This window comes from Colossoma macropomum, unplaced genomic scaffold (assembly GCF_904425465.1).
Source record: "Colossoma macropomum unplaced genomic scaffold, Colossoma_macropomum, whole genome shotgun sequence".
NCBI lineage: Eukaryota > Metazoa > Chordata > Actinopteri > Characiformes > Serrasalmidae > Colossoma > Colossoma macropomum.
This window is the reverse complement of record NW_023494796.1, coordinates 9,374,703-9,401,228: the sequence shown is the minus strand read 5'-3', so window position 1 is coordinate 9,401,228 and position 26,526 is coordinate 9,374,703. Positions and strand designations below refer to the sequence as shown.

General features: G+C 39.2%; 1 protein-coding gene across 1 annotated transcript in view; it reads right to left on the bottom strand.

The window, feature by feature from the left end:
* Positions 1-20,486, bottom strand: part of chrna8 (cholinergic receptor, nicotinic, alpha 8) — a 90,963-nt gene extending 70,477 nt beyond the window's left edge. The window contains exon 1 of the mRNA XM_036583764.1: positions 20,294-20,486. Coding sequence (XP_036439657.1) covers positions 20,294-20,453 — 160 coding nt within the window. The 5' untranslated portion in view covers positions 20,454-20,486. The remainder of the gene's footprint in view (positions 1-20,293) is intronic.
* Positions 20,487-26,526: the final 6,040 nt, after the last annotated feature.

Below are 26,526 nucleotides of genomic sequence, written 5' to 3'. Positions count from 1 at the left end.
CTGGAAAACTGATATTAAGCTGTTCACTAACTTTACCAATAGAGGTTTTAAGTAGATATTTCTATATAATTCATTTAATTATCCTCAAAAATGAAATATTCACAGAGGAATAATTCTGTAAAGGATAATAGGAAACGTTATGTATCTGTTATGAGTGTGCAGTATGATATTGCTGGGGGAGTTTAGACAGCTTAAGGGCTCACCCTTATTTATTAAACATGATTTTGGTAGAAAAAATATCTTGCGTATATGTAATTGAAAAATCTTTAAAAACTCAAGGAAGCAAAAATAATCACTTTAATCACTTTTTGTACTTTATTTCACTTATTGTAATAATTTATTAAGACAGTGTTTTTATTTCCCCTGTATACCAATAATGATTATTTAATCATGTTTCCCTTAGCAGTTAGTAAACATTAATTTATTTTCATTCTAGCAACACCCTAGCGACTAACTGAAATACTGCAGCAACTACCTAGTAATACTATAGCAACCACTTTGGATACCATAGAAAGCGCTTAGCAATACCATAGCAATTATATAAAACACCACAGCAACTGCATAACAACACACTAACAACCACCTGGGATGCCAATGCAACCAACTGGCAATACCCTAGCACCACCTGGAACATCTTAGCATCTGCTTAGCAACACTCTAGCAACCTAGCAACCACTTAACAGCATGCTAGCAACCAAACCACCTAGTATATACACCTGAACATATCGTAGCAAAGACATAGCAACACCCTAACAACAACCAGAGGTACCATAGTAAACACTTAACAGCCATTTAAGATTCCATAGCAACCACATATCAGCACCCTAGAAACCACCTGTAATAATATATGAACCACTTTGCAACCACCTAAGGTACCATAGCAACCATGTAACAAATGCTTAGCAATACTGTGGAATTATTTAAGCTGAAGTTAAATATTAATTTAATTTCATTCTTGCATACAAACTAATATTATTGGACTAAGCATTTTGCTTATGGCCCTCAAATTTTCAGAAATGATTGTGGTTATAAGCTTCCATTTCTTGTTAGCTACACTGGCTGTACAGCTTCAGTAGAAAATGATCCAAAGTTCCGACACAAAACATGTTGGCTGACTGATGTTTGAGGTAAGACAGAAAACTGAATTAGATTTTGAATTTGATTTGATTCAACTGCAATTAGATTTTTTTGGTGAACTATCACTTTAAGAACTACACCAGCAGGTGCACTCAAGCCATGAAGGACACTCCAACAGGTGAGTCGAACAGCATTAACCTTGATCCTCGGCTTACATAGTAAACATGCGTCTCTTTCTCTTCTTGCTTCAAGACGAGGAGGACCACTGCCTCCACAGGGTTCCCTCAGTAAAGCTGACCCAGTCATGACCTTTAATTGGCAAGGTTAAAACTCCTTCAGCTTCAGATGAGCAGACGCCTCACATTTCATCACCTATTCCAACCTTCTCTCTCCCTCTCAGCCTGCTCGCCTCCTGACAGAGTCACATTAAGCACCGTTACGGACACGTACCTCGCAAACGAAGTGAAGCGGAGTAATCAGAAACACAAACAGCCGCGCAGAAAACAGACACACGAGCAGAACAAAGGACAAATATATGGTCAGGTGGGTCTAAAGCGAGATGGAACTGCATGCATTTCAACAGAAGCAAACAAAGCATATATGTAAACAAAGTCACTAAACCTCTGCATGTAAACAAACAAACCATACATTTAAACACTGCCATTCACAGCATAGGTATACAAACAGATCTCTCAGGGGGAGAGCGGAGTGTGTGTATGCCAGACACACCATACATTACACACGTCTGTTCAGCCTACAACAGTTTTATGAGTGTCGAGCTGCTTTCACAGTCCAGGGCGGCCAATCAGAACAGAGCTCTATGTGTTCTATGTACAGAAGAGTTTTAGGATTAACAACCACACAGTGCAGTATGAAAAGTTTCTAATCTGAGATGCTGTTTAAAATAATTATTTGATTTAAAAACACGTGAAAGCTGAATTTAAACGTAGTTTTGGACAGCTGATTATTTTATTATCATATCGCTGCTGTTGGAACAAAACCTCCATAGTGGTAACTTTACAGGAGAAGGAAAAAACGTACTTTAGTTTTGATGTAAGTCAATGGAACCAGACTTTTTTCTGAGTAATTCTGGGTCATTTCTTTTGGTCCATTCGTCATGAACTTCACCCATAATGTAAAGGACAACAAAATCTGAAAAATGGAGATACGAGGTTTTGTTCCGACAATAATAATGTATTGTTTTACTTTGCTTTATATTTTATTTGTCCATTCTCTGATTGCAGTTATTGGAGCTGTCCTTTGAGTGATGTTGGCCAGCTCAGGCTAGTTTTGGACAGAATTTTGTTATACTCAGGTTTGTTTGGAACATGATGAAGCGGTTTGGGTCGAGTCAGGTTCAGTCAGAATTTTATACTTGGGATAGTTTCGAACTCTTAACATGATGTGATTTGGTTTGGGTCCTGACAGGATTTTGTCGGGTCTGGGTCGGGTTTGGACAGAATTTACACAGGTCGTTTTAGGACCTGATTATGTTTAAACTTGATTATGTGGTTCGGGTCAGTTTTGAACAGATATTTTTTTGGCTTGGACAGAATTTTGTCAAGCTCGGGTTGAGTTCAGGCAGAATTGTGTCAGGCTTGGGTTTGGTTCAGAAAGAAGTGCCAAGCTCAGGTCAGTTTAGGACTCAAAATTCGACACTGTGGTTTGAATTGAGTTCTGACCCAAAAAGCGATGCTGTGTGTCGGGTCAGGTTAGGACAGAATTTTGCCGGGTTTGTTTGGGGCTTTGGCATAATTTTATCTGGCTCGGGTCAGTTTCTGACTCAAAACATGACGATGTGGTTTGGGTCAGGTTTGGACAGAATTTTGCCGTGCTCGGTTTGGGCTTGGACAGAATTTTGTTCTACTTGGGTCAGTTAGGACTCAAAATAGGATGGTGTGGTTCGGGCTGGTTTAGCACAGAATTTTTGGCCTTGGACAGAATTTTGTTGGGCAGTGGGTCAAGTTCATAGAGAATTTTGTCATGCTTGGGTTAAGCTCAGAAAGAACTCTGAGGCTCAGGTCAGTTTTGGACTTAAAACAATGACATGGTTCAGTTTGGGTTTGGCCTCAAAATGCGATGCTGTGTGTTAGGTTGGGCTTGGACAGAATTTTGTCGGGTTTGGGTCAGTTTCAGACGCAAAACATGATGTGGTTCAGGTCAGGGTCAGATGGAATTTCGCTGGGGTCAGGTCAGGCTTGGACAGAATTTTGTTGTACTTGGGTACAGGGAAGCAGGAAGTGGGGATGCTGGAGGGCTGCTGCCCCCCCTGAGGAATGTAACTGTTAAAAACAATAATATAATAATGTAATATAATAAAATATTAATGACTGTAAACAACAGTAAAACGTTCTGAACTTTAGAATAATTTGAACACTGTAAAGACACACGTGTACTTGTTTTAGTGTGTTTTAGTGAGTTTGTATCTTTATATTTTCAAAACTTGCAGTAGTTGCACTGTTTAGTGAACGCTGTACAGTGAGCTGAAAACAGACGACTCAAACGCACTCAAACGCATGCAGGTTGAGGTGTAATGTGCAGAGCTATAGGGCTAGTTGTGAGCCCTATGGAAGGCTAATATTGACTTTTTAACTTAAAAAATAGGCCAATGTATAATAATGTCTTATCAACTATTATCACCACAGTCTCTCTCTCAACGACAGAGCAGTGGTTTGGTTCAATATTGATATCTCTCCCCTTATTATAACACTGCATGACACGTAAATCAGCAAAAAAGAAAGGACAAATCATTTTGCATGATGTCAACGGTCAGGTCACACGTACGCTGCTCCAAATTTCAGCATATGTACCGTCTCTTCTGCTACGCCTGTGTCTTCAAGTATCATGATATTACATTTTTGCCCTCAGGTAGGGACATCTATGAGGTCAGCAGGACCTCCAGGAATCTGAGCTGTTCTGATGAGGCGTGGAAAATGAAACCGCTCTGTATTGATGTTTATGCTAATGTGGTAGACGAAAAAGCAGGCAGGGCTGAATAAGGCCAGTGTGATGGCGAGTCTGAGGAGGAGGACAGATAGAGAGAGTGTGAAAAGATAGAGAACAGGATGCGGTGGCTGAGAGGGGAGCTGGGAGATGGAGAGAAGAGACAGACAGAGAGATAGAGAAAGACAGGGCACAGGATGGGCACAGGCTTTAAAAGGCAGGGAGCGAGAGAGGACCTGTGGTGAGAGGACTTTAAAGGAATAGAAGGAGAGCCAAATAAAAACCCACATGGGGACAATGTGCACCTCTTCATCTCTCCTGCCCCATGATATCATCTTCTGATGGATGGAAGGAATGTGTGTGTGTGATGGTCTCTCACTCTCCAGGCCTTTTAGGGGGTTTATTTCACTCTAAGTGAGATTATGCCAGCCCAACTTAAAAGCTGAAAGCCCAGATCAGAAACTCCAGACCCATAAATTGACCCTAATCTTGGCGCGAAAATGTAAGAGGGGGAAAAAAAAACGACAGACGCAATATTTCCTTCCCTCTCCGGCGCGGATTATTCGCAAATCATTTTATATGGGAACCTGATCAGCAGCGAGATATTCTTTTATTCAACCATTAAATCAGTCAGTTTTATAACACAATGGGTATTTCTCATGATGAAAAGAGGGCGAGAGAGAGAGAGAGAGAGAGAGAGAGAGAGAGAGAGAGAAATCCCTGCAGAATAAATGGGTCAGTGCTCTCTGTGTAGGATTGTGTTCTACTCCAGCTTAGCCCCCTTTAAAGGCTTGAATGACTAGCACATCCCTCTATCCCCGCTAAAAAAAAAGGAGCGAAAAAAACGAAACGCAATCTCCACAATTGATTCACTCGATAAAAGCCAGATTGAAGGCACAAAAGGGAGAGCAGAGGTTGCTCCGACACATTTTCCTGGAAGGCAACTAAGCCTGTGCTCTTTCTAGAACAGTCCAGGCTCACAGGTGAAATAGCTTTTGACTTTTAACATCCGTTAAAGACTTTCAACGTTCGTTATTTCCCCCCAAAGGAGCCAAAACCAATAGCCTGTCCCCAAATCCATGTCCACATGCAGTTTATTGTCTTGCTTACATGACATATTTTATCAAAAACTAAATAGAATTTTGTTTTTTCAGTATTTACTGCGTCACTCTTTACCTTTATAACAGCTTCCAGTCTGTTCAGGAGACTCACTCTCAGTTTTTCAGAGAAATCTGCAGAAAGACCTCCAAAGTTCAGTCTTAGAAGTTGGTTGCACTTTCTGCTTCTTACAATCCATATAAATCCCAAACACATTCAGTGATGTTGAGGTCTGGACTCTGGGGTGGTCAGTCCACTGTTCTGAGAACACCAGCAGCTTCTTTGTTTGATAAGCAGATGTTCTTTTTTTTTGTCTATTACCTTTTCTCAGTAAGGGCTTCTTGACAGCTACATATCTTTTTAGACCCCTAGTAGTGTCATGATTAGACCAGGTGTTTCAGGTGGTTGTTAGGAGGTCCATTTTCTCTGTAACTTTTAATCATTTTTTGAAGTTTATGAAACTTTTGTTTTTTCAGTTACTTTCTTTTGACTCCCCTCTTTCTTAACTCTGTAAAATCCCAGGCTTGTTACATAATTATTATTAGTTTTTTAGATTATTCAGTAATTACAGGGACTGAATTGGCTGAGCTATTCTTAGGTTACAGAAGTGTGTAATAAAACTTTGGGCCTGCTGGCAGGCCCTGGCCATTTAAGTGATTAAGCAAATACAAGTGGATTGGCTGTTATCTAATCTTCTCACAACATCTCCTAAAAATGAGTAAATTGTACTTAATGGCTGTTTTTGCCAGGAAACTAAAGAAATGAGTTTTGCACAGAAGTATATATCTATCATATTTCATTTTCTGTATTATGCATAATGAGAGTAAATGATACATAAATTCTACCTGTAGTGTAATAAGCAGGCCCTATTACCTGCAATCAATACATTGTTTGGAGTGTGATGCCAGGTATCACGTCTGTAAGAAAGACCTCACAATTTTCCAACGTTTGACAAGTGAGGACCTTCCGAACGCAGTGAAAGAAAGGGGTGGTTGGATATGCAGGCCACTGATACAGACCCCTTTTTGTGCAGTGTCCTCAGAAAACACATTGCTTGACATTTCATTGCTGTCATAACAAAATCTCACAACCGTTTTATAAGATTTCACTTTCTACATCCTTTGAACCTCAGTTGCCCTTTGCATTGTGTGAACTTTTCATGAGAAATATTACAGTTACTTGCAAAAAAATGCAAAAAAAACCCTCATTATATAAATCATATCAGCGTACATCAGCTTCTGAAGTCACAGGAAACATAAAAAATGCCTTTCTGATTTTTTAATTAAATGTAACATGGAATCATTTGGGGTAGAAGATTTGCTTTAAATTATGTTTTAGCTGGAAAGACCTGTGACTTTCCACAAATAAAAAGTCAAGATTCACAATCTACTCATACACTGTAAAAACAAAAACAAAAACAAAAAACATACAAACAACGAAAAAAGGTCCGGAAGCAGAGGTGCCAAACAAAACCTGTTAATTAATATTAAAAGTGTGTTTTCTCAGTGATGGTAAAAATCTGTAAATTTCATTTGATTTGTTTGTGTCATTAGAGTCATTAGATTTGTCTTCTACTGTAACTCAACAGTTTTACTACACTGTAACAAAAACTGTAAAAGTACTGCCACAGTGCTGTAAAATTTAAGAGTCAATGTCCAAAATGGTAACTTTACAGGAGAAGGAAAAAACCTACTTTACTGTTAATGTAAGTCAATGGAACCAGATGTTTTTCCTAGCAATTTTGGACTGTTTCTGTTGGTTCTTTCATCATGAAATTTACCCACAATGTAAAGGCCCACAGGCATTTTCAAATGATGTCAAAAACTGATTCAGGAGGAAAATGAAGATACAAGGTTTTGTTCTGACAGCAGCGATATACGGTATTTAACAGTGCTTCTGTTAATTTACAGAAAAAGAAAGTAAACTCACAAAAAGAAAATAATAATCTTTATTTTACAGACATGTGTGTTTATTGTAATGGCTGTTACTGTTATTATTATGGAAAAATGCTGTATTTTTATCATCACTGAGAAAATTAAAAGTTAAATAACCAGTTATGTCTATCACCCCTCTGTCTGGATTTTTTTTAACCAGTAGTGTTAAAATACAGTATATGTATGTTTTATTTACATGCATTTAACCTCTTCGTATTTTCAAAAAACAGGTATTAACTATTGAATTTTACTGTACTTTGAATCTTTTCTTACAGTGTAGCTTTCACTCTGTTATTTTGTTCAGATTATGGAAAAGCATTTTGTGAATTTGCACTCATTTATTTGCAGGACAACAAAATCGTTGTCATGAGTAGCATCTACAAAACAAGACTTCTAGACCATCATAAAGCTTGCTATTCCTACACCAACCATGTTTAGTCATGCACAGTGCAATTTTGTGTGTCACCAATGTTTGAAAAACAGGTGGATGGGTCTAAACACAACCTCAACAACAGTCCAGGACCATCCGGATCTTCTTAGCACTTGTTGACTGCCATTCTGCATGATATATAACAGTCTATGGTCACTTTTATAGGCAAATAGGCCGAATCCTCTGGGGTTGAACTTCAGGACATTTTGTCCTTCTGCTATAACTTTCTTTTCTGACATCAACAATAAATAGACTAGGTGACTTGCTTTATGTGTGTTGCCATGCTTACGCCCCTGAATGACCATTTGTAACTGTCATAAAATATTTCGGAGGGGGTAATGTTTGGAGCAACCAAACAAGGGAGACAATTCAGAACGTCAGGGTGCTCCCATTGAGCTACATGCCAGGGACAGGATGATTCAGTATTAAAAGGCAATGCTGAAAGCTTTTGGGGCCTGGCTCGGGTCTGTCCCGCACAGATAATACAGACCGCAGCGAAAGATTCTCCCCTGCTATTGTCTGAGGAGCTTTTGAGGAGCAAAATGGTGACAGCTATTATTCCACAGTTTATAGCCTGCAACAGAGAGTTAAAAAAGCGTGTGTGTGCGTGTTTATGTGTTTGTGTATGCGCTCGCTCTGGAGAATTGCTTCTATTTTCATTGCATTCAGGGCTGGAACGTGTAAAACAGCTGTTCTTGTTTTAGGCAATTATGAAAGTCAAATAGGAGAAGGAGAGGCTGCTCTTGTAGCACAGATACTGAGGAAATAGTTTTCGGGGGCAGTGAGCGCAACCCGAACGCGGCAAATGACAACAAACACATGCGGCGAGTGCATATTGCAATTTCTACCCAAATGACTCCTGAAAGAAAGGACTGATGTAATCAGTAGAAGCCCAAACCAGACATTACCTTCAGAATGCTTATTTATATGTGAGTACATTAGGAGCTAGATTGAGTTTTGCTTTGCATGTAGTAAGAAATCACAATGCAAGTTGCAAAAATTCTCCTGACCTTCCTGAAACTTCCAGAAACATTGCAACAGCATGGCTGGTGAATTGCAATAAGGTTTCAGATTCTTTAGTGCCATGACCTTATATCTCTATCTATATCTCATATGATATCAAAGCTAATCTTGACCCTTAAAAATAAAGGTTCCTACCTTCAGGAGCATCTAAATATTTAAATCAGGTGTGTTTGATGTCGTTAGGCCTTACTTAACCCTGCACTGCTTAGGCATGTCAATAATTATCATTAGAACTTGCTTGCTGATGATAATTCAAGAGCGTAATACATGGGACCCTCTAAGCAGCTGGCTGAGGATCTGAAAATAAAGCTAATTGGTGCCTACAACACTGAGAAAGGCTATTAAAATATATCAAAGTGCTTCCAGCTTGCAATTTCCACTGTCTGAAATGTCGTCAAATGACAGGGGAATTGTGAAAATCAAGAAAAGATCTGGAAGACCAAGAAAAGTATCAGATAGAACTGCTTCTATAGTGACCAGAAAGGCAAAGCAAAACCCCCACATGACAGCAAATGAAAGGTTCAGCTGACACAGGAGTAATGGTGCTCCATTCTACTGTGCAGTGTTGCTTGCAAACATGACATGCATAGAAGAGTCATCAGAAGGAAACCTTGCCTACAACCTCACCACAAAAGTCAACATCTGAACTGTAAAAGAACATCTACATAAGCAAGAAGCATTTTGGAAACAAATGCTCTGAAACTCTTTGGTCACAATAACTGAGGTATGTTTGGATAAAAAAGGAACAGCATTTGATGAAAAGAACACCTTGCCAACTGTTCAACATGGGACTGAATGTATTAGGAATCTATTAGGCTGTCAGTGGCTCAGGAAACATTGCACAGCTAGATGGAGGAATGGAGCAAATTCTGGCAAATGTGACACAGTCAGAAAATTGAAGCTGAAAAGAGGCTGGCTTCTACACAACATGACAATGACTCAAAATGTAGCTGAAAATCTGCCATGAACCACATAAACGGAAGCTTTTAAATTGGCCCTCCCAGTCCCTTGACCTGAACACCATTGAAAATCTGTGGGTAGATCTTAAACATGCTGTGCATGCAAGAAAACTGCAGATCTATAAGCGTTCTGCAAGGAAGAGCAGGTGACAATACATAAAACAAGAATAGAAAGACTCCTAGCTGACTACAAAAAGCATTTGCAAGCTAAGATATGCACCAAAGAGAGTGATACAAAGTACCGCTGTAGTTGAATATACCAATTTATGGATTATTTAATCAAATATTTAAAAAAATATGCAATAATATTTGTAGAATTGTTTTTAATAGTCCACTGCCAAGGTTTGTGTTTACTTCTTTTCACTTCAAAAGACAACAGAATCTGTAATTTGGGGCTTCCCTGTATGTTTATTACCTAAGAAAAATAGCCTAAGCTTCTTCTATGACCATTGCACAGTTTGAAATATCCTCCAGCCCTGTCACACTGCAGCCACAACAAAGAAATACGGTTTCTCAGGGTGTGTTGACAGTTTCATCCATCAGAGTTTATTCTGTCCCGGTCTTGGGCCCTCTGCTCTGGACCATTTTGGGTTTTTGTGAATCCACTAACACACAGGTCTTAACAATTACCTGACCAGTTAAACCATGTGAACTAACAAAGATGTAGCATTGAAGTTACACTGGAATGCTGTTAGTTTCTCAGATAACCTTGTAAAGGAAAAGGTTTCTGCATATTTCAATCAAAATCTCCACTAAAACTCTTCCTTGCCCAAAAGATGAGTGTATAGTGCTACAAAAACGTTGACCTGTTCAGTCATCATTAAACCACTGGTAGAGTCTGAAGTGTAAGTGATGATAGTCATTTGTGCTTCAACACCTTGGGAAAAGTGATTCTTCCTACACTGTGTTGTTAAAGCTGGTGGGAAGGAAGAGTATCAGGCTTTAGAACAGATGCCCTCATAGCCTTCATTCTTTTATAGAGTCATCAGGACAAACACTACACTTTGCAGGCCCTCAAGACCTGAGAATGAGGACCATTGGTAGAAGACTTCTTAACCCCTTAAAATCCCAGGCTTACTACATACTAAGGCTTAGATGTGTGTAATAAAACTTGGAGCCCACCAGGGGGCCCTGGCCATTTAAGGGGTTAAACTGCAGGTTTATTTTGCTGTTTTTAAAATAAATCCAGTAACTGCTATGCAGCAACTGTTAGACATATTGCTAAACAGTACAATGATATTTTATCCTTATAGTGATACATTTCATCACAATACACTTTTCTAAGCACAAAAGATACGGTCAGTGTTCTAGTACACTGAGCAACATAACACATAGAAATTTAGACCAATGGTAGAGCCTGTACATAGCAGTGGGCAATATGACAACATTTTATTGTCGGTACTTAAAGAACACTGACCAACTGCATGCTTCATTATCAAGAGAGCATAATTAGTCCTGTTTAATTGGATTGTCAGCAGTGCAGTATGTAAATGACTGAATAATAATCATTTTGTTCAGAGTTTTTAAATACGATACTACCTTCGCGTTTTGTATGTGTTTTAAAATATTGTAGTATTTATTATCATGAAAATTTCTTTAAAACTGGGTTTTTTTCTATATTGCCCACCCCTATCCTTAAACTACCAGTGATGTCACAGTGTCAAATCAAAACTACATAATGACAAGCTGACTGGATATCAACCTATTATAAATCAAAATTCTAATCACTGTATACAGTCATAGTATAGAGTAATACATATGTAGTTACAGTAAGGAGCACTGCAGAAAAAACATCCTTATACTGTATAGCTAAACCACATTTGTGAATGAGTTTATCATGTTGCATAAGGTTGCATGAGGTTGCATAAACCTACTCATGGTTAGAGGAAATAAACTGGAACAGCTGACAGTTTTGGTTATTTTTGCGCAAATCTTTAAAAGGACCATCTTGCCCCACTCAGGGCAATCAAGGCCAGCTGCCACCCTATATGGGGTAAGAAGCCCCCCTGGTGAATCTTGCATTTGTCAAGTTTTTAAAGAATGGACAATGTACACATCAAATCATTTCTTTTCTTTGATTTGTTTTAAAAACTTAATTTAAGACAAAAATAAAATGATCCCACATTGTTTTAAATAATCTTTCACAAAAGACGAATCACAAAAAAAAGAAAAAAAATGTTTCTTCTCAAAACCAAATGTACTACTCTCTCCACAATCCCCTCATGATCATCAGCTTTTCTTGCACAACAAGATATAAACGCATAATTCACTACTATCCAATGTCAAAAACTTTGATCAACTGACCTTAAAAAATTCCAGGCCAATAAATCTCAGAAATGCAGTGATTTTTCAGAATTATTTAGAATTATTAGACCCTAGTCATTCAGTAAATGTGTCAAAATTAAATTTTGGCCTCATCATTTGATCAGGAGAGAAAATAAGAGGAGGGCCATCCCACCCTGTAAGGGACCCTGGGGGATACTGCTATCTCCGAGTATCACAATATTTTAATACTTTCCTTGTTATGGTAACAACTACACAGGATATGTAGTTACAAATACAAGTATGAAGAAATCCTCAGGGTTTAAAGGGTTAAACCAGTGTGTAAAACAGTACAACAATGTTTAGCATTTGCTCATAAGTGGATCCCTCCCTGATATGACACTATGATTTTTTCCAAACTGGAGTACATGGGTCATCTCTCAGTGCTGACCAGTTGCAGATTCAGGGAAACACACATGTCCAGCTTCCTCACACTCAACATGTGCCTAATATCCTGAGCTTATCCACTCAACACATTAAAACCTATATAGTATACCAGCAGGGAAAATCCTCTCTCTATCTGTTGAGGAGAGGTATAATCTACACATACTCCATTTCCCCACTCGCAGATGGAGTGGACGGTGGGATATTTGAGGTGAGGACTCTGGGAGCGTTAATGTTGGCAAAATGTTAAAAATAAAAATGCTGAACTATCAGCCAAAGCATCCACCTATCCATCCATCCATCCTTCCATCCACAAGTGTAATTTTTAAGTGACAGGCCTGACACAGCCTTAGTGTTCACACCAACACTCAGGCAATTAGTTGGTGAAACTTTTTTACAGTTACAGTTATTTTACAGGGTTGATATAGTAAAAATACCAATTTCCAGCACACAACAGTGCACACAACAAATACAGCATGTGCTGATGTCTGTTTTATTCGGACCTCTTAGTTGGAAAAGCAAGGCTATATGCTTTGAGATTGCACAGTCTTTGGGCTTATAGACAGGATACATGTGCATAGTAAGCACCTGTGTAAAACCTGTGTAGCTGCTATCTAAAAGATCATGGTCAGCCTGAATGAGGAGCATAGCCACAGGGCTGACCCAGATTGATCACAGGCCGACACAGTCAAGTGGGAAATGAATACTTAATTGATACTTTTTAAGATAATACAATTTCATTTGTTTTCTGTGAGTGCTGTCATTGTCTTATGGCTAATCAAACCATTATGCTCTCTATTAAGCTCCGCCTTATTTCCTCAACCTTCCAATCACTCCAAACAACTGTGGCTATCTGCCATTAACTCAAGCCTTTAGTTCATTTTCAGCAAGCCAGATGAGGCTGGGGATGTTTAAAGTTGAGATTTTCATTCCATAAAGTAGAATTTCTGCCCACCCAAAAGCCAAAAAAGAAACCACAGCCACTGTCAGTTTTCTGTCATCATCAGTTTTACCACAAAGGCTGAAAAGGGCTTTGTGAAAAAGTCAAAGCAACAACTAATGTTAGTTAAGTGAACGAAAGGTAAGACATGAATGGACCATAAACATTAGCTCATGCCTGCCATGGCAATATGTTTTGTGTTTAATGATTAAGTCCAAGTTTTTGAGTTCTGTGATGTTTTTCCTTGTCTTTGCAATATCAGCTGTCTGATTTTATCTCAGTCATGTCGTCTTGTTTAGGTCCGCCCACTGTGGCAGTATGCTTTAGCCTAGAATGATTAAGTTTGGGTTTTTAAGTTTGATGTGTTGTTTTCTGTCACCTTTGTACGCCTCAGCTGTTTGGGTTGTTTTAAATGATTATGTCTCTGGCAAGGAAATGAATGCTTTATAGTCTTTAACGTAAAGGGAGCTGCAGTGTACGTTGTGTTTATGTGAATCCAGTATTCTGGTTAATTGCCAGAATGTAGTGATATTACCACAGGGAGGAAGCCTTGAAATAGGTTGGGTGATGACTGCACTGCTGTCAGGAATAGACGACAGTCTGATATAATGACATTAGCATGTTTGGAAGTTTGGCATCATCATTTCTGTCTGTGTCACTGTCCTGAACCAGTTAGATTCCACTCCCCTCCAAACCAAAAAACTGCAGTGCGGCCACATGTCAGAATGGGATCCAGCTGGAATCTGGAAGGCACTATTAGCCATAAATGTACAGATCAACTCAGCTCTAATGTAGCTGTCACTGACGCAATGCTCATGTTATGTAAGTTAATGGAAAATTGTGTACGCCAAGCATACGTTTGCAGATGCAGCATAGCACATCTAGGTTCATCTCAAAGTAATATAAGACAGACGTGGCCCCCAGCACAATATCTAACAAGGCTGCGGAACGTTTCCACTGATCGCTATCAAAGTGCTGTAATCTCAAGCTTAATGCACATTTAGCTGAAAGATTCTGAAGGTGTTTGGTGGCATGTGATAAACTCTTCAGTGATGCTATAGAAGAACCGGTTTTGGTTCCCTAAAGAACCTTTCAGTGGATGCTTCTTTAAAGACCTGCCTTTATAAACGAGACGTGCTGGTATGAAGAACCTTTTCGAGGTTTAAAGAATGGTTGGTTTCTATACCATTTAGAGGTTTCTTCTAGAACCATACACCAAAGCCAAGGACCATTTCAAAATCTGTTTATTTTTAACACGGAAAGCCCAAAAGTGTGTTATGTGCAGCTGAACCAACACTTGCACAGCGTGAAACCAATTTCTGGCCCCTAATTCCTTCCACACTTGTGATTAATACATAATCAAACTAAATGAGGTTTGTCCGTCAAAGCGCTGACTCTCTGGCTCCATTTGATTCACTGCTATTACTGACAGGGCTAACCTAATAATGATATGTTCGATCAAAGTTCAAGTGGGGGATCTGTACATTAGACAATCTAAACTTCTCTGCTTTTGTAAAAAACATGTTTTAAATGATAAAAAACCAAAAAGCTCTATGAAAAATGACCTATCTGACCGAAGAGAATTTGAAGTGGGTTTTTTAAGCAGCTAAATTAAAACCACTCCAGTCTCTGGGCTGCCAGATTGCTGTACCACACTGATGAAAACCCCCACACCTCAATGACTCTGAGTTTGAAACCTTTAAATGAAGTCTAGAATTTCTCTCCCACATCAAGTGAGAGCCAGTCAAGCCTGAGATGCATCCACATAGGCATGAATCTCACAGGGAATCACCTGGATTACTGGCTCACCGCCATTTAAAAGCAATAAAAAAGTATTCAATCTTCCCCTTTATGCCAAATGTAATCAGTCAGCCAAGACACGTTTGGTGTCTCAAGTTTTCCTGCTGGTGCTACGATTCTAATGTAGCTAACCAGAAATGGAAGTCTATAGTATCCCTCCCCAATTAGCATCATGTAAACTGCATGCCTAAATCATCTCATATTTGCCTCAAGTCTGTTTGCTTGACACACTGTTGTCTATAAGCTCACTATAATATATAGGTTTCAAGATCACTGCCATATTCATATGCTTTTGTCCATAACAATACATCATACAGCTTCACTCAGGTACTAGCCCAGTGCCAAGTTTTGGCTAAAGGGGTATAAATCCCCCCAGCATTGGGCTGTGGAGCAGTGGAACTGTGTTCCCTGGAGTGATAGAGCTCCATCCAATACCTTTGGGATGAGCTGGAGTGGCAGAACTAATCATCCAACATCAGCACCTGACCTCACTAATGCACTTGTGGCTGAATGCAGTCAAATCCTCACAGCAATGTTCCAACATCTAGTGTAAGGCCTTCCCATAAAAGGAGAGGCTGGCACTGCTGCAAAGAGGGGACAAACTCTCTGTTGATACCCTTGATTTCAGAAGAAACTTTGAGTGGTGTCTACAAACGTTTGGACATATATAGTGCAACACAGTGCAACTTTAAGTCCCTTTGATGAGTGCTGAAATGTCCAGTCCACAGGTTTAGTCCCCAAGGCCATCTTCATGCCCCTTTGATGACTCTCCCTTCCCCTTGAACCAACATTAGACACTTTCCCTGGTTAGTCTGTTTTGCAATTTGGTCAGTTTTTGCAATTTGTTGCTTTCTTTAATGTAAGTTTAGTTCAGTTTGAAATAATGTAATTTCACTTTTGATACTAAGGGTATTAAATAGATAAACCTCTTATAAACTTTTTCATCCTGTTTCTCTCTGTCGCTTTTGTGTAAACGGAACAGACTCAGCTGAACTTCTAAGATGTGGCCCAAATGCCGAAGCTCTCCTGCACCAGCACAGGAATTTTGCTGATGTGTTTTTTTCTCAGCTCTATTGATCTTTATCACTCCAAAACACAAGTGGAGCAGCGAAAGATGAAAGCAGACATACAATAAAGAAGATTAAATATTGATTTGCGTCATGCACTAAACTTTCTTGGGTGGGCGATGCCCACAGTCACCCATTACGGAGTTTTGGACAGCTGAGGCTCTGAAAAGAATCAATAGGTTTGTGTACAATAATTTGTATTGAAGATTATTATCAATGGCTTGGGCTCTTGAGTACTATAAGTAACCTAACCTCACTGGTCAGGACCTCATGAAGATCTTGCCCTGATGTCAGAGAAGGGTAGAGCATCCCCAAACATCCCTAAGTGAGAGTCTTATGTACAAGTAGTTACCAAATAATAACTTGAGTAGAAAGTCCAGGTATCAGGACTGCCATGTATCTGTACTCTATGTAGTCCTATGTAATGTAGTGCTGTTGTGTCTAAAAAAGGGCCTAAAAATGACATTTCATTCTAATGTGTACAAGTTACATAGAAGAATGACCACTTGCAGACCACTTGCAAATCCAATGAAAAGGCAGATCTCTTTGTGTACAGATATCGTCACTGTCTGAACAAAACCTCATATCTCTGAACAGCGGCTGAAGAGTAATGCTACACTTTTAAATGTAAGTACTGAGTTTAAACTGAGTCGAATAGCTAATGATACAAATGTTAAACAAGCCAATGTGGTCTGAAGCAAAATTTACGCTAACATGCAGGCGCCAGCAGTGAAGCATAGTTTCAGTTCAGCCTTCGAAGGGTCTACGCAGCCTTTGAAGGACGTGGTCTATGGTCTACGAAGGCATGTATGCAGCCTGAATTGGGACACAGCTACTGACTCCCAAGTGGTGCCACCATGTAAGCGTTGGCCTTATCACCAGGAGATCGCAAGCTCGATCCCCAGTGATGCTACAGCTGTGGCCAGGAGTTCAAGAGAGCACAATTGGCCTCACTCTTTCTGGTTAGGTATGATGGCCCTCCCTCTCCCCCATCACTCAGCGTGATGCAAGCTAGCACAGGAGTCTCTTAGCTGGCGTAATGTAGTGGTTAGTATTCTCCTCCAAGCGCATTCAACTGTCCAAAAAGTTGCATTAGCAGCAGTTCACAAAGAAGCGGCGGCTGGCATCACACAACTCAGAGGAAGCCATTGCCCTCGTAGCACTGAGGGTGTCGTATGATTAGGGGAATCCTAACTAATGTGTGGAATTGGATATGACTAAACTGGGGAGAAATTTGGGAAAAAAAATCCCCAAAAACAGATTTACAAGGTTTTTGCGCAACAGCTATAACGTCCTTCTCCTATGAAAATTCTCAGGAGAGTTCAAATCCATTAAATTATGCTTGCATAACTGAACAAGTGTAACCAGGTACAACCCACCTCTGTTCGTTATTATGATGATGATGTTTAATCCTCTAGTCCTGCTTTTCCAAGCTTGGATCTGTCTACAATTTGTGATTGAACCACACATGTTAACCAGAACCCCCTCAGGACGTCTAAGCGCATGCTCTCAGAGTGCGCGACCTTGATGTTGTGTTAGTATTCAGGGTAGCCCTGTGATTCCATGGACACTTGCCTATTCCAGTTAGTGTGCGCTTCCAGGTAGCTCTGCACATGATGAATAGCGCTGCTCTCCAAACACACACACACACATACAGTCACAGTCTGGCAGAAGACAATGCCTGCAAGCTAAATGCCAAGACAAAGTCGTACAGCAAAATGCCCAGTGTTGAAATCCGACAGTGCTGGAATAAAATCTGCAGTGCTAAAATGATGCACAGCACTGGATTAGCATAAGTTAGATTACATCTTACAGTATTCCAGCTGGATGCAAAGGAACACTGTAGATGTTAACCCAGTAATGTATACAGTACTGTGCAAAATATCAGAGACCACCCTTTCATTTATTCAAAGTAAAATGATTATTACAATTATTCATTTTTCAGAGCGCGTTAAAAAAGCAGAAAACACATTTAACACAACAAATACACTGAAGCCTCCAGCACTAGGAACACTATCAACTCTAACAGTAGTTAATTTGTCCACACTTCTGTACATCCTACTGACACTTTAGCCCTTCCACAACTCAACGTTATGGGTCTGAAAGGATGTGCAGCTATCAAGAAGCCATTACTGAGAAAAGGAAATAAACAAAAAAGAAAATTTGCACTACAACACTGAAAATAAACATCTGAGACCTTGGATTATGAGAAGCAGAAACCAACTTCTAAGACTGAACTTTGTAGGTGTGAAAAATATCCCTGCAGATTTCTTTTAAACACTTAAACTGAGTCTCCTGAAAAGAATGGACAATGTAATAAAGGTGAGTAGACACAAAAGAGTGGATATTACATTTAGTTGTTGGGACTTTTGTGTAATTTTCTGTTGAATATATCATCAGTTTTGTCATTTTTTACTTTTTCACATAATTTGAAAACTCCAGTTACCCTTCATACTGTGTTGAAATGTCATGACCTACAGAAATGACCTAAAATTACTTAGAAAATCTTGTTACATTAACTTCTGTTACAAGTCAAGAACGCTTTTATTTTCTCCTGTAAAGTTACCATTTTGAAGATGCGATATTTCCGACAGCAGTGATATGTTTTTGGCTTTTTTCCTGACCCTGAAAAATGAAAAACTGCCTGTTTTGACAGAAAATTAAATAAATGAAAGGGGTACTCTGACTTTTGCACAGTACTGTATGTGTAAATCTATCAATGAATGCATTATTCCACCACTGTAAATGATTTCAATAATATAGGCTGTAGCTATTGTTTCTTTCTACACTGTAGGTGTTTATGTAAAACACTGACGGTATGAAATCAACACTACACTTAAAACTGCATATCAATTCAACACTCAGATATTGGGGACACTTGCATTGTACCCATAAGATTAACACACTTAACACTGCCAGTCTTTTCGAGGCAACAGCACACAACAGCAGCAGACCACACTAAGCCCCCTGTAGTCTTTTTTGGGGGGGCTTATTGTTTCAGATGCTCCAGTCAGCTTATTGGACACATCTCAGCACACAGCACCGCCACATGTTACCCAGGGATTAAAAGGTCGGAGTGTTAGGATACAAACAGCACGCTGGAAACTCTTAAAAGCACGCGCACACACACACACACACACACACACACACACACACACACACACAGGTTTGTTTATCTGTCTTTGTGGTGCAAATCATTCCTACCCTCAGAAAACAAATCAGCTTTTATCATCCTTTACATTTTTTAATTGATAATTGATGAATCATTAAATGAGTTGAAGAATGTTCATGTTAATCCAAAGCTGTAAATTATTATTATATTCAGTGATGTTGAGGTCTGGACTCAAAAAACTGGCAGCTTCTTTGTTTGGTTTGCAAATTTTCTTCTTTTTTGTCTGTTTCTCAGTGAGGCTTCTTGATAGCTACACATCCTTTCAGACCCATAGTGCTGAGTCGTCTTCTCACAGTGGAAGGATGGTCAGAAACACCTGTGGATGTTTTCAGATCTGAAGCAGCTTGATTCTCTCCTCTCTCTCAAAGATGAAAGCTTTAAATGCTGTTTATCTGATTGGGACAGTTTTGGTGGTCTTGCAGTTGTTAGGAGCCCCCTTTCCTCTATAACTTTTAGTTATTTTGTGAAATCCAGTTTTGGAAACTCCTGTTTTTTTTTTTCGTCTATTTGCCTTTGACTTTCTTCTTCCTTGTGCAAGTGGATAATCCTATATCTAATCTCCTCAGAAACATCCTGAAAATGAATACTGTGTACTTAATGGTCATTTTGACTGGAGCTAAAATAAATGAAAGGTGGTCTCTGAATCTCTGAACACAGTACTGTATGTGTTGAATGTGTTGATCTAACACTGTAACTGATTTCAATACTGTTGTTAATCTAAGACTGTAAATTATTTCGATAGCGTAGGTGTTAATCTAACACCCAGTGTGGTAATCCAACAATGAGTGTGGGGAGCTAAGAGTGGCAGTTTTTGTTAGAAAACAATGCCCCTACAGTGTCACACAGTTTCATGTTTCTCCATCATCCTGGGGACATTTGGTCCTCACTAAGAGCTAAATACACACACGCATGCACATGAGTGCACATGTGCTATTCTCATTTCTGAGGACCTTTAAGTGTCCAACGTGAAGCACGTGTGTTTTGTCAGTTGTGCATTAGCATTCTCAGATTTGCTGACAGAGGAGCCACAGTAGAGTCTACAGGCTGCTGCACAACTCCTGAATCCACAGGACAACAAATAAATAAATAAATAAATAAGCAAACAAGTAAGTAAATAAATAAAGAAGTCATTTTCTGTACTTACCCTTGACGCAGAAAGCCATCCACAGGAAAATGGCGACGTGTAGGAGTCCAAACACCCCGCGCGGCTGCTGCTGCATGGTGTGTGTGTGTGAGACTGTGTGTGTGTGGAGGCTGCGCTCCTTCAGCACAGAACCACCGACTAAAGTTTGGGCTTCCAGCATGAGAAGCGCGCGGACAGGGGAGATTCTCCTCCTCCTCCTCCTCCCGCCCTTCCTCACTCACTCTCACTCCTCCCTCTTTCTCCATCCCTCCTGCTTTTCTCTCTCTCTCTCTCTCTCTCTCTCTCTCGCTCACATTCACACTGTCGTGTCACTTATTCATGTGTATTTGTGGCGCATTTCCACTGATTCTCTCTCCCATTGACTCATATAATAATGCTAAACCTTCGGGAATGAAAAAAGAGCTTATGTAGTAAATAAATCAACAAAATAGTGCAGTAATGTTTAAATAAATAAATAAAGTAGCGCACGCACACACACACACACACACACACACACACACACACACACGTGCACTATATACATATAGGAGCATGTTCAAGAAATGTTTTGGCATTTGTAGTTTTAGATCATAAGTTCTCCAGGATTTTCTTCATTTTGCTATGAGTATGATTTGAGAGGGGGGGGCTAAGAACCACACCAGCAGTGTGTGAGTATGTGGAGAGAGAGAGAGAGAGAGAGAGAGAGAGAGAGAGAGAGAGAGCTTCACTTGTGTACAGTGTGGCTGTGGACAACAGCAGCTGGAAAATAAAGCACCATGACTTGTGTGAAAGCAGTGCCTCTTTCAGTGGCGGGAAATCCTACAGTAGATATATTGTGGCACTGGCTTCACATAGCGCTAGAACGAGTGCTCTTTTAAGGACACAGCAGAAGGGGAGAAGCAGGGTAGGTCACCAATAACCAGACACCTCTATATGATGGTAGACACACAAGCCCCCCAGTCAACCCCATAGTTCAGCACAGGATACCACATCAAACACCCGCGACACCAATAACCTCCATAACAACTCATTTACATCATTTAAGTCTCTCTCACTGCTGCCACAGCAGTACCTGTGGTGCTCTACGCCCGCTGCTTCGAATGGCCACGCCTCCTGCACGTCCACTACGTCATACACATACATATATAGAGATTTTCTTCAGTGTAACTTGGAAAAACATCTTTTTTTCTGTCTCTAAATATATTCTCTCTCTCTCTCTCTCTCTCTCTCTCTCTCTCTCTTTCTGTGCATTTCAGATAGACTGTAACTGTTTTAGTTGACTTTAACTTTTCCTTTTGACTTTATTACATTTTATTATTATTATTAATATTAAGCATAATAATAATTTTATCTCATTATTTATTGCAACTGTTTTACTTGAAGTTAATTGTTTTACTTTTCTATTGTAGTAAATAATTTTTCTAAAATTACCTTTCTTATTGCTTATTATCTAAGTTGGTTCTTTAACTTAATTTTACTGTGTTTTCATCATGTTTTATTGATGTTTTATGCCTGTTTCCTAGTTGAGCTCTTATTTAAAAAAAATTGTATTACAAATCTTTTTCTCTGTTTTAGTTGATAAATTTCATTTCAAATTTTCAATCCCTGTGTAATTTGCTCGGCTACACAGTAAATGAGGGTCACCCTCAATGTACTTCCGAGTCAAAATATAGTTTGATTGACTGATTGATGTCCATTGACTCAGGAGGACCTCTAGAAACATCACAATTTTCATGTTTTCCTTTCATTTCAGGGATATTTGTTCTATCTTTAATCTTCAGGAATGAAAAAAATACCTAATTTAGTAAAAAGACTCCATTAGTGTTTTCCACAGCACATCATCACTGTTGCACATGAACTCGTATCTCCATTTTTTTCCTTTTATTTATTTATTTATTTGTTTATTTCTTCCTTCATATGAAAACTTCAGTTACCATATTTTGTGTTAAAATGGACCAAAATATTCCAAAAGTACTTTTTTGTTTTGTTCTGTGAGACATTTTCTCCAGTTGAATGTCAAGAAACATTAGAATTTATGTTTTACCTGAAATTTTTTTTGCTCTCACTCTTTGTTTCTCTCATTTTCTGTAGCTTTTATTTGCTTCTTTTTCTGTTTGTCACCTCCTTCTCTCTCTCTCTCTCTCCTTTTCTCTCTTCCTCTCTCTCTCTCTCTCTCTCCTTTTCTCTCCTCTCCTCTCTTGCCTTCCTCTTTCCTTTCCTTCTCTCTCTCTCTCTCACTCTCTCTCTCTCTCAGCTTCTAACTCTATATTTGTGGGATTCCTGTAAAACTGCTAAACCTGTTAGATTCAGGAATGCAAAAATACATCTCCAAACTCATTTAGTATTTTCCCAAAAATTCTTTTTTTTTTTATTAAAATAAAACAACATGTTTTTCTTCACAGGGACGTCAAGAAATGACAACATTTCACATTTTAATGAAATCAAGGGGATATTTGGTCCCTACAAAGTCCTAATACATGCACACACAAATGCACACATTTCACTCTCTCCCCTTCTCTCTCTCTCTCTCTATCTCTCTCTCTTGTGTGCACGCATTCACTCTCCATCTCTGCTCACGTCATCTTTACTCCATTAACTTTGTTATTATTCGGCTTCACTGATCAAGCAGTAAGACGGTGTATGCTTTGTCAATAAATAAACAACTTAAACACACACGCACATGTGCACACACACACACGGCGCTGCCTGAATTCACGAGCAGAAAGCCATCTGGAGCCAGCCATCCAAAACAAACTACACTGCTGTATCACCTGGCTTGAGATATTTGATGGTCTTTTAACTTTAGAGGACATTTATGGATCAGGATCACCCAAACACACTGATACTGTGAGCGAGTGTGTGTGAGTGAGTGAGTAGGCAGTCATTGTCTTTTCTTACAGTTGTTGGAATGAATCTGACATATTGTGGGCACTAGAGTTGTTTAGCGATCTATATACACTCAAAAAATAAACAATAATTGGCCCTCATGAACATTAAACAAACAGTTTGAATAAAACTAAATAATTAAAACTTACAAACCCTAATTCCAAAAAAATTAGGAGTAGGTGTTTTTGCCAAAAAATGTGCCAGCAATTCAAGAGTAACATTCCTCAAAGAGCATTTGCAAGGATTTGAGGTATTTCACTCTTTTCAGTGTAATCAAAAGATTCAGAGAATCTGGACACATCTGTGTGCATAAAAAGCACAGCCAATAATGAATATTGAATGCTCGTGTCCTTCGATCATTCAGACGGCACTGCATTAAAAACTGGCATGCTTCAGCGATGAATATAATCACATGGGCTCAGGAACACATCAGGAAAGCCTTGTCAATGAACACGGTAAGTTACTGCATCTACAAATGCAAATTAAGACTGTACTTCGCAAAACAGAAGTCATATATCAACCACATCCAGAAACGCCGCCAACTTCTCTGGGCTACAGCTCATCTGAAATAGACTGATGCAAAGTGGAAACGTGCTGTGATGTATTGAGTCCACCTTTCACATTGCTTTTTGGAACCCCAGGCCAAGGAGGAAAAAGACCATGCAGATTGTTACCAGTGTAAAGTTCAAAAGCCAACGTCTGTCATGGTATGATGATGTGTTAGTCCCAATGGCATGGGTAACTTGCACATCTGTGAAGGCACCTTTAATGCTGCAAAGTTCATATGCATATTGAAGCAATATATGCTGCCATCTAGATGGCATCTTTTCCAGGGACACCCCTGATTGATTCAGCAAGACCACATTCTGCATGTGTTACAAGAGTGTAGCTTTGTAGTAAGAGAGTGCAGGTGCTGTCTCCCATTGAAAACGTGTGGCACATTATCAAGTGCAATAAATGACAAAGGGGACTCTTGGACTGTTGAGCAGCTAAAATGTTATACCAAGAAAGAATGGGAACAAATTCCATTTTCCACAGCTACAACATTACTGAACGTTGTTAAAAAGAAAAGGTGATGTAACAAAGTGGTAAACATAACCCTGTCCCAACTTTTTTGAAAACTGTTGAAGGCGTCAAATTGATAAATTGAAAAAAAGGGTATACACAAGAAGATGATGAAAATTAGAGGACAAATTTGTTTTTCAGGGTTTGGGCTCAGCCCCTTAGTTTCAATGAACGGTTAAATTACAAAGACATTTCAGACAATTACAGTGCTGGTTGAAAGTTTATAACCGCTTTATCCTTTCATGAACTTCTACAAAAATATGACAAAATATGATCAGATCTTCATTGAAGACAAACCAATAGATAAAGAGAATTAAAGAAAACAAATAACAAACAATTATACAGTTTTTAATCCATTTACTGAACAAAGTGATCCAACGGTAAATGTGTATGTTTGGCAAAAGTATGCGAACCTCTACAATTATCAGTTTGGTACAGATAATAATTAGGGTCAGGAGGTTCAATCAATTGGATGATAATCAGGTGTGAGTGTGGCTGACCCTACCCTATTTGAAAAAAACAACAACAATCTGAGCCTTTAGCATCAAAGTCCTGTCTTTACCACACACTGAGGACACCAGAAAATTACTTGCCAAAGCTAATTAGGCTGGAAGACATTCAAAACAATTTCTGATGATTTTGGACATAATTCAACACCATTGTTACCCTTCCCAGGAGTGGTCATCCAATGAAAACGACTCCAAGACTAAAGCATAGAATATTCTGGGAGAGCACAAAGAACCCCAGGGCAACATCTAGGGATCTGCAGGCCTCTCTTACACTACCTAATGTCAGAGTCCACAATCAGGCAAACACTGAACAAGAGTAGTATGTATAGAATGATAGCATGGAGAAAGCCACTGCTCTCCAGGAAGAACACTCCTGCCATTTAAAGTTTTCTAAAGACCACCTGGATGAGCCAGAAGACTACTGAATTAATGTTACGTGGAGGGATGAGGCAAAAATGGATCTTTATGGCTTAAATGAGAAATGTTATGTTTGGCAAAACTGAACACTGCACTCCAGCATAAGAATGTCATCCCAACTTTGAAACATGGTGGTGGCAGCATCATGGTTTGGGGCTGCTTTGCTGCTATGAGACCAGGGCAGCTTGCCATCATTTGATGGAGCTATGAATTCTGGATTGTATCAAGAGATTCTACAAGAGAATGTTAGGGCATCAATCAATGAACTGAACCTCAACAGAAGGTGGATCCTGCAGAAAGACAACAACCCTGAAAATACCAGTTATTCTACAAAGAATGGTTAAAGCAGAAGAAATGAATGGAATAGCTTTGTAAACATCCAGACCTAATCTAGTAGAAATGTTGTGGCAGAGCCTAAGGTGTGGCGTTCATCCAAGGAAGACCACCAACATAACACATACTTTTACCAAGAGAGAAATTTTCTGTTAGATTACTTAGTTCAATAAATGAATAAAACAACATTTAACCAGCATCACGTCAATCATACATTTCTTATGTTACGTTCTCTGCTGATGTCTTGCCTTTTAAACAAACATGTTTACGTTATCACTGCCACTAGGTTTTTTATGTAACCTTTAGTATCCCTGTCAAACATCTAAGAAACACCTGGACAAAGATACTATACATAATTTCACTAAAATAACTGAATTATTTGATTTGTATGAATATCTTATTCCCATAAAGTGCTGCAGTGCTCGCACAGACTCATGACTGTTTTTAGAGTATTAACATTTAATGTGTTGTATATGACAGGGTGATCACATGCAGTCAGAAAGGCAATTTAATAGCAATAATACTGCGAGCTTAACTATTCCTCATACACATTTTTAAAAACTGCTTACCTTTATAGTCTATGCTGAATAGATCACTGGCTGTTCCAGTTTCCTACTATAGGAGAACTGTGTACAGTCAGTAATGCACTGGACAGTCTATGCTGTGTTTGGCCTGAACACTCATTCATCACATCATAATAAACTTGGTACATTAATCAATGATGTCAATTGCAAATAATACAGATGGGCGGGGCAACGGCCTCCTCTCAACAGGAGTGACTAAAAAGTGTGTCAAGGTATTATAATTGATTGGATGTGTGGGCCTATTCAAATTCCAGCTGCTTTATTACGTAATGCAGTTTATTCATTTTTTATACTCCTTTAAAATCTGCCAAACATAATGACAAAACAGCCCAAATTTGGTCCGCCCTACCAAAGCACTTTTCTCCCCACAAAATTCATCCAAAATACGCCCAATTGGTGGAAACCTGCCCAGTTTGGCAACATTGACTGTTTTCTTAATGATGGTAAGAAACTGTAAAAT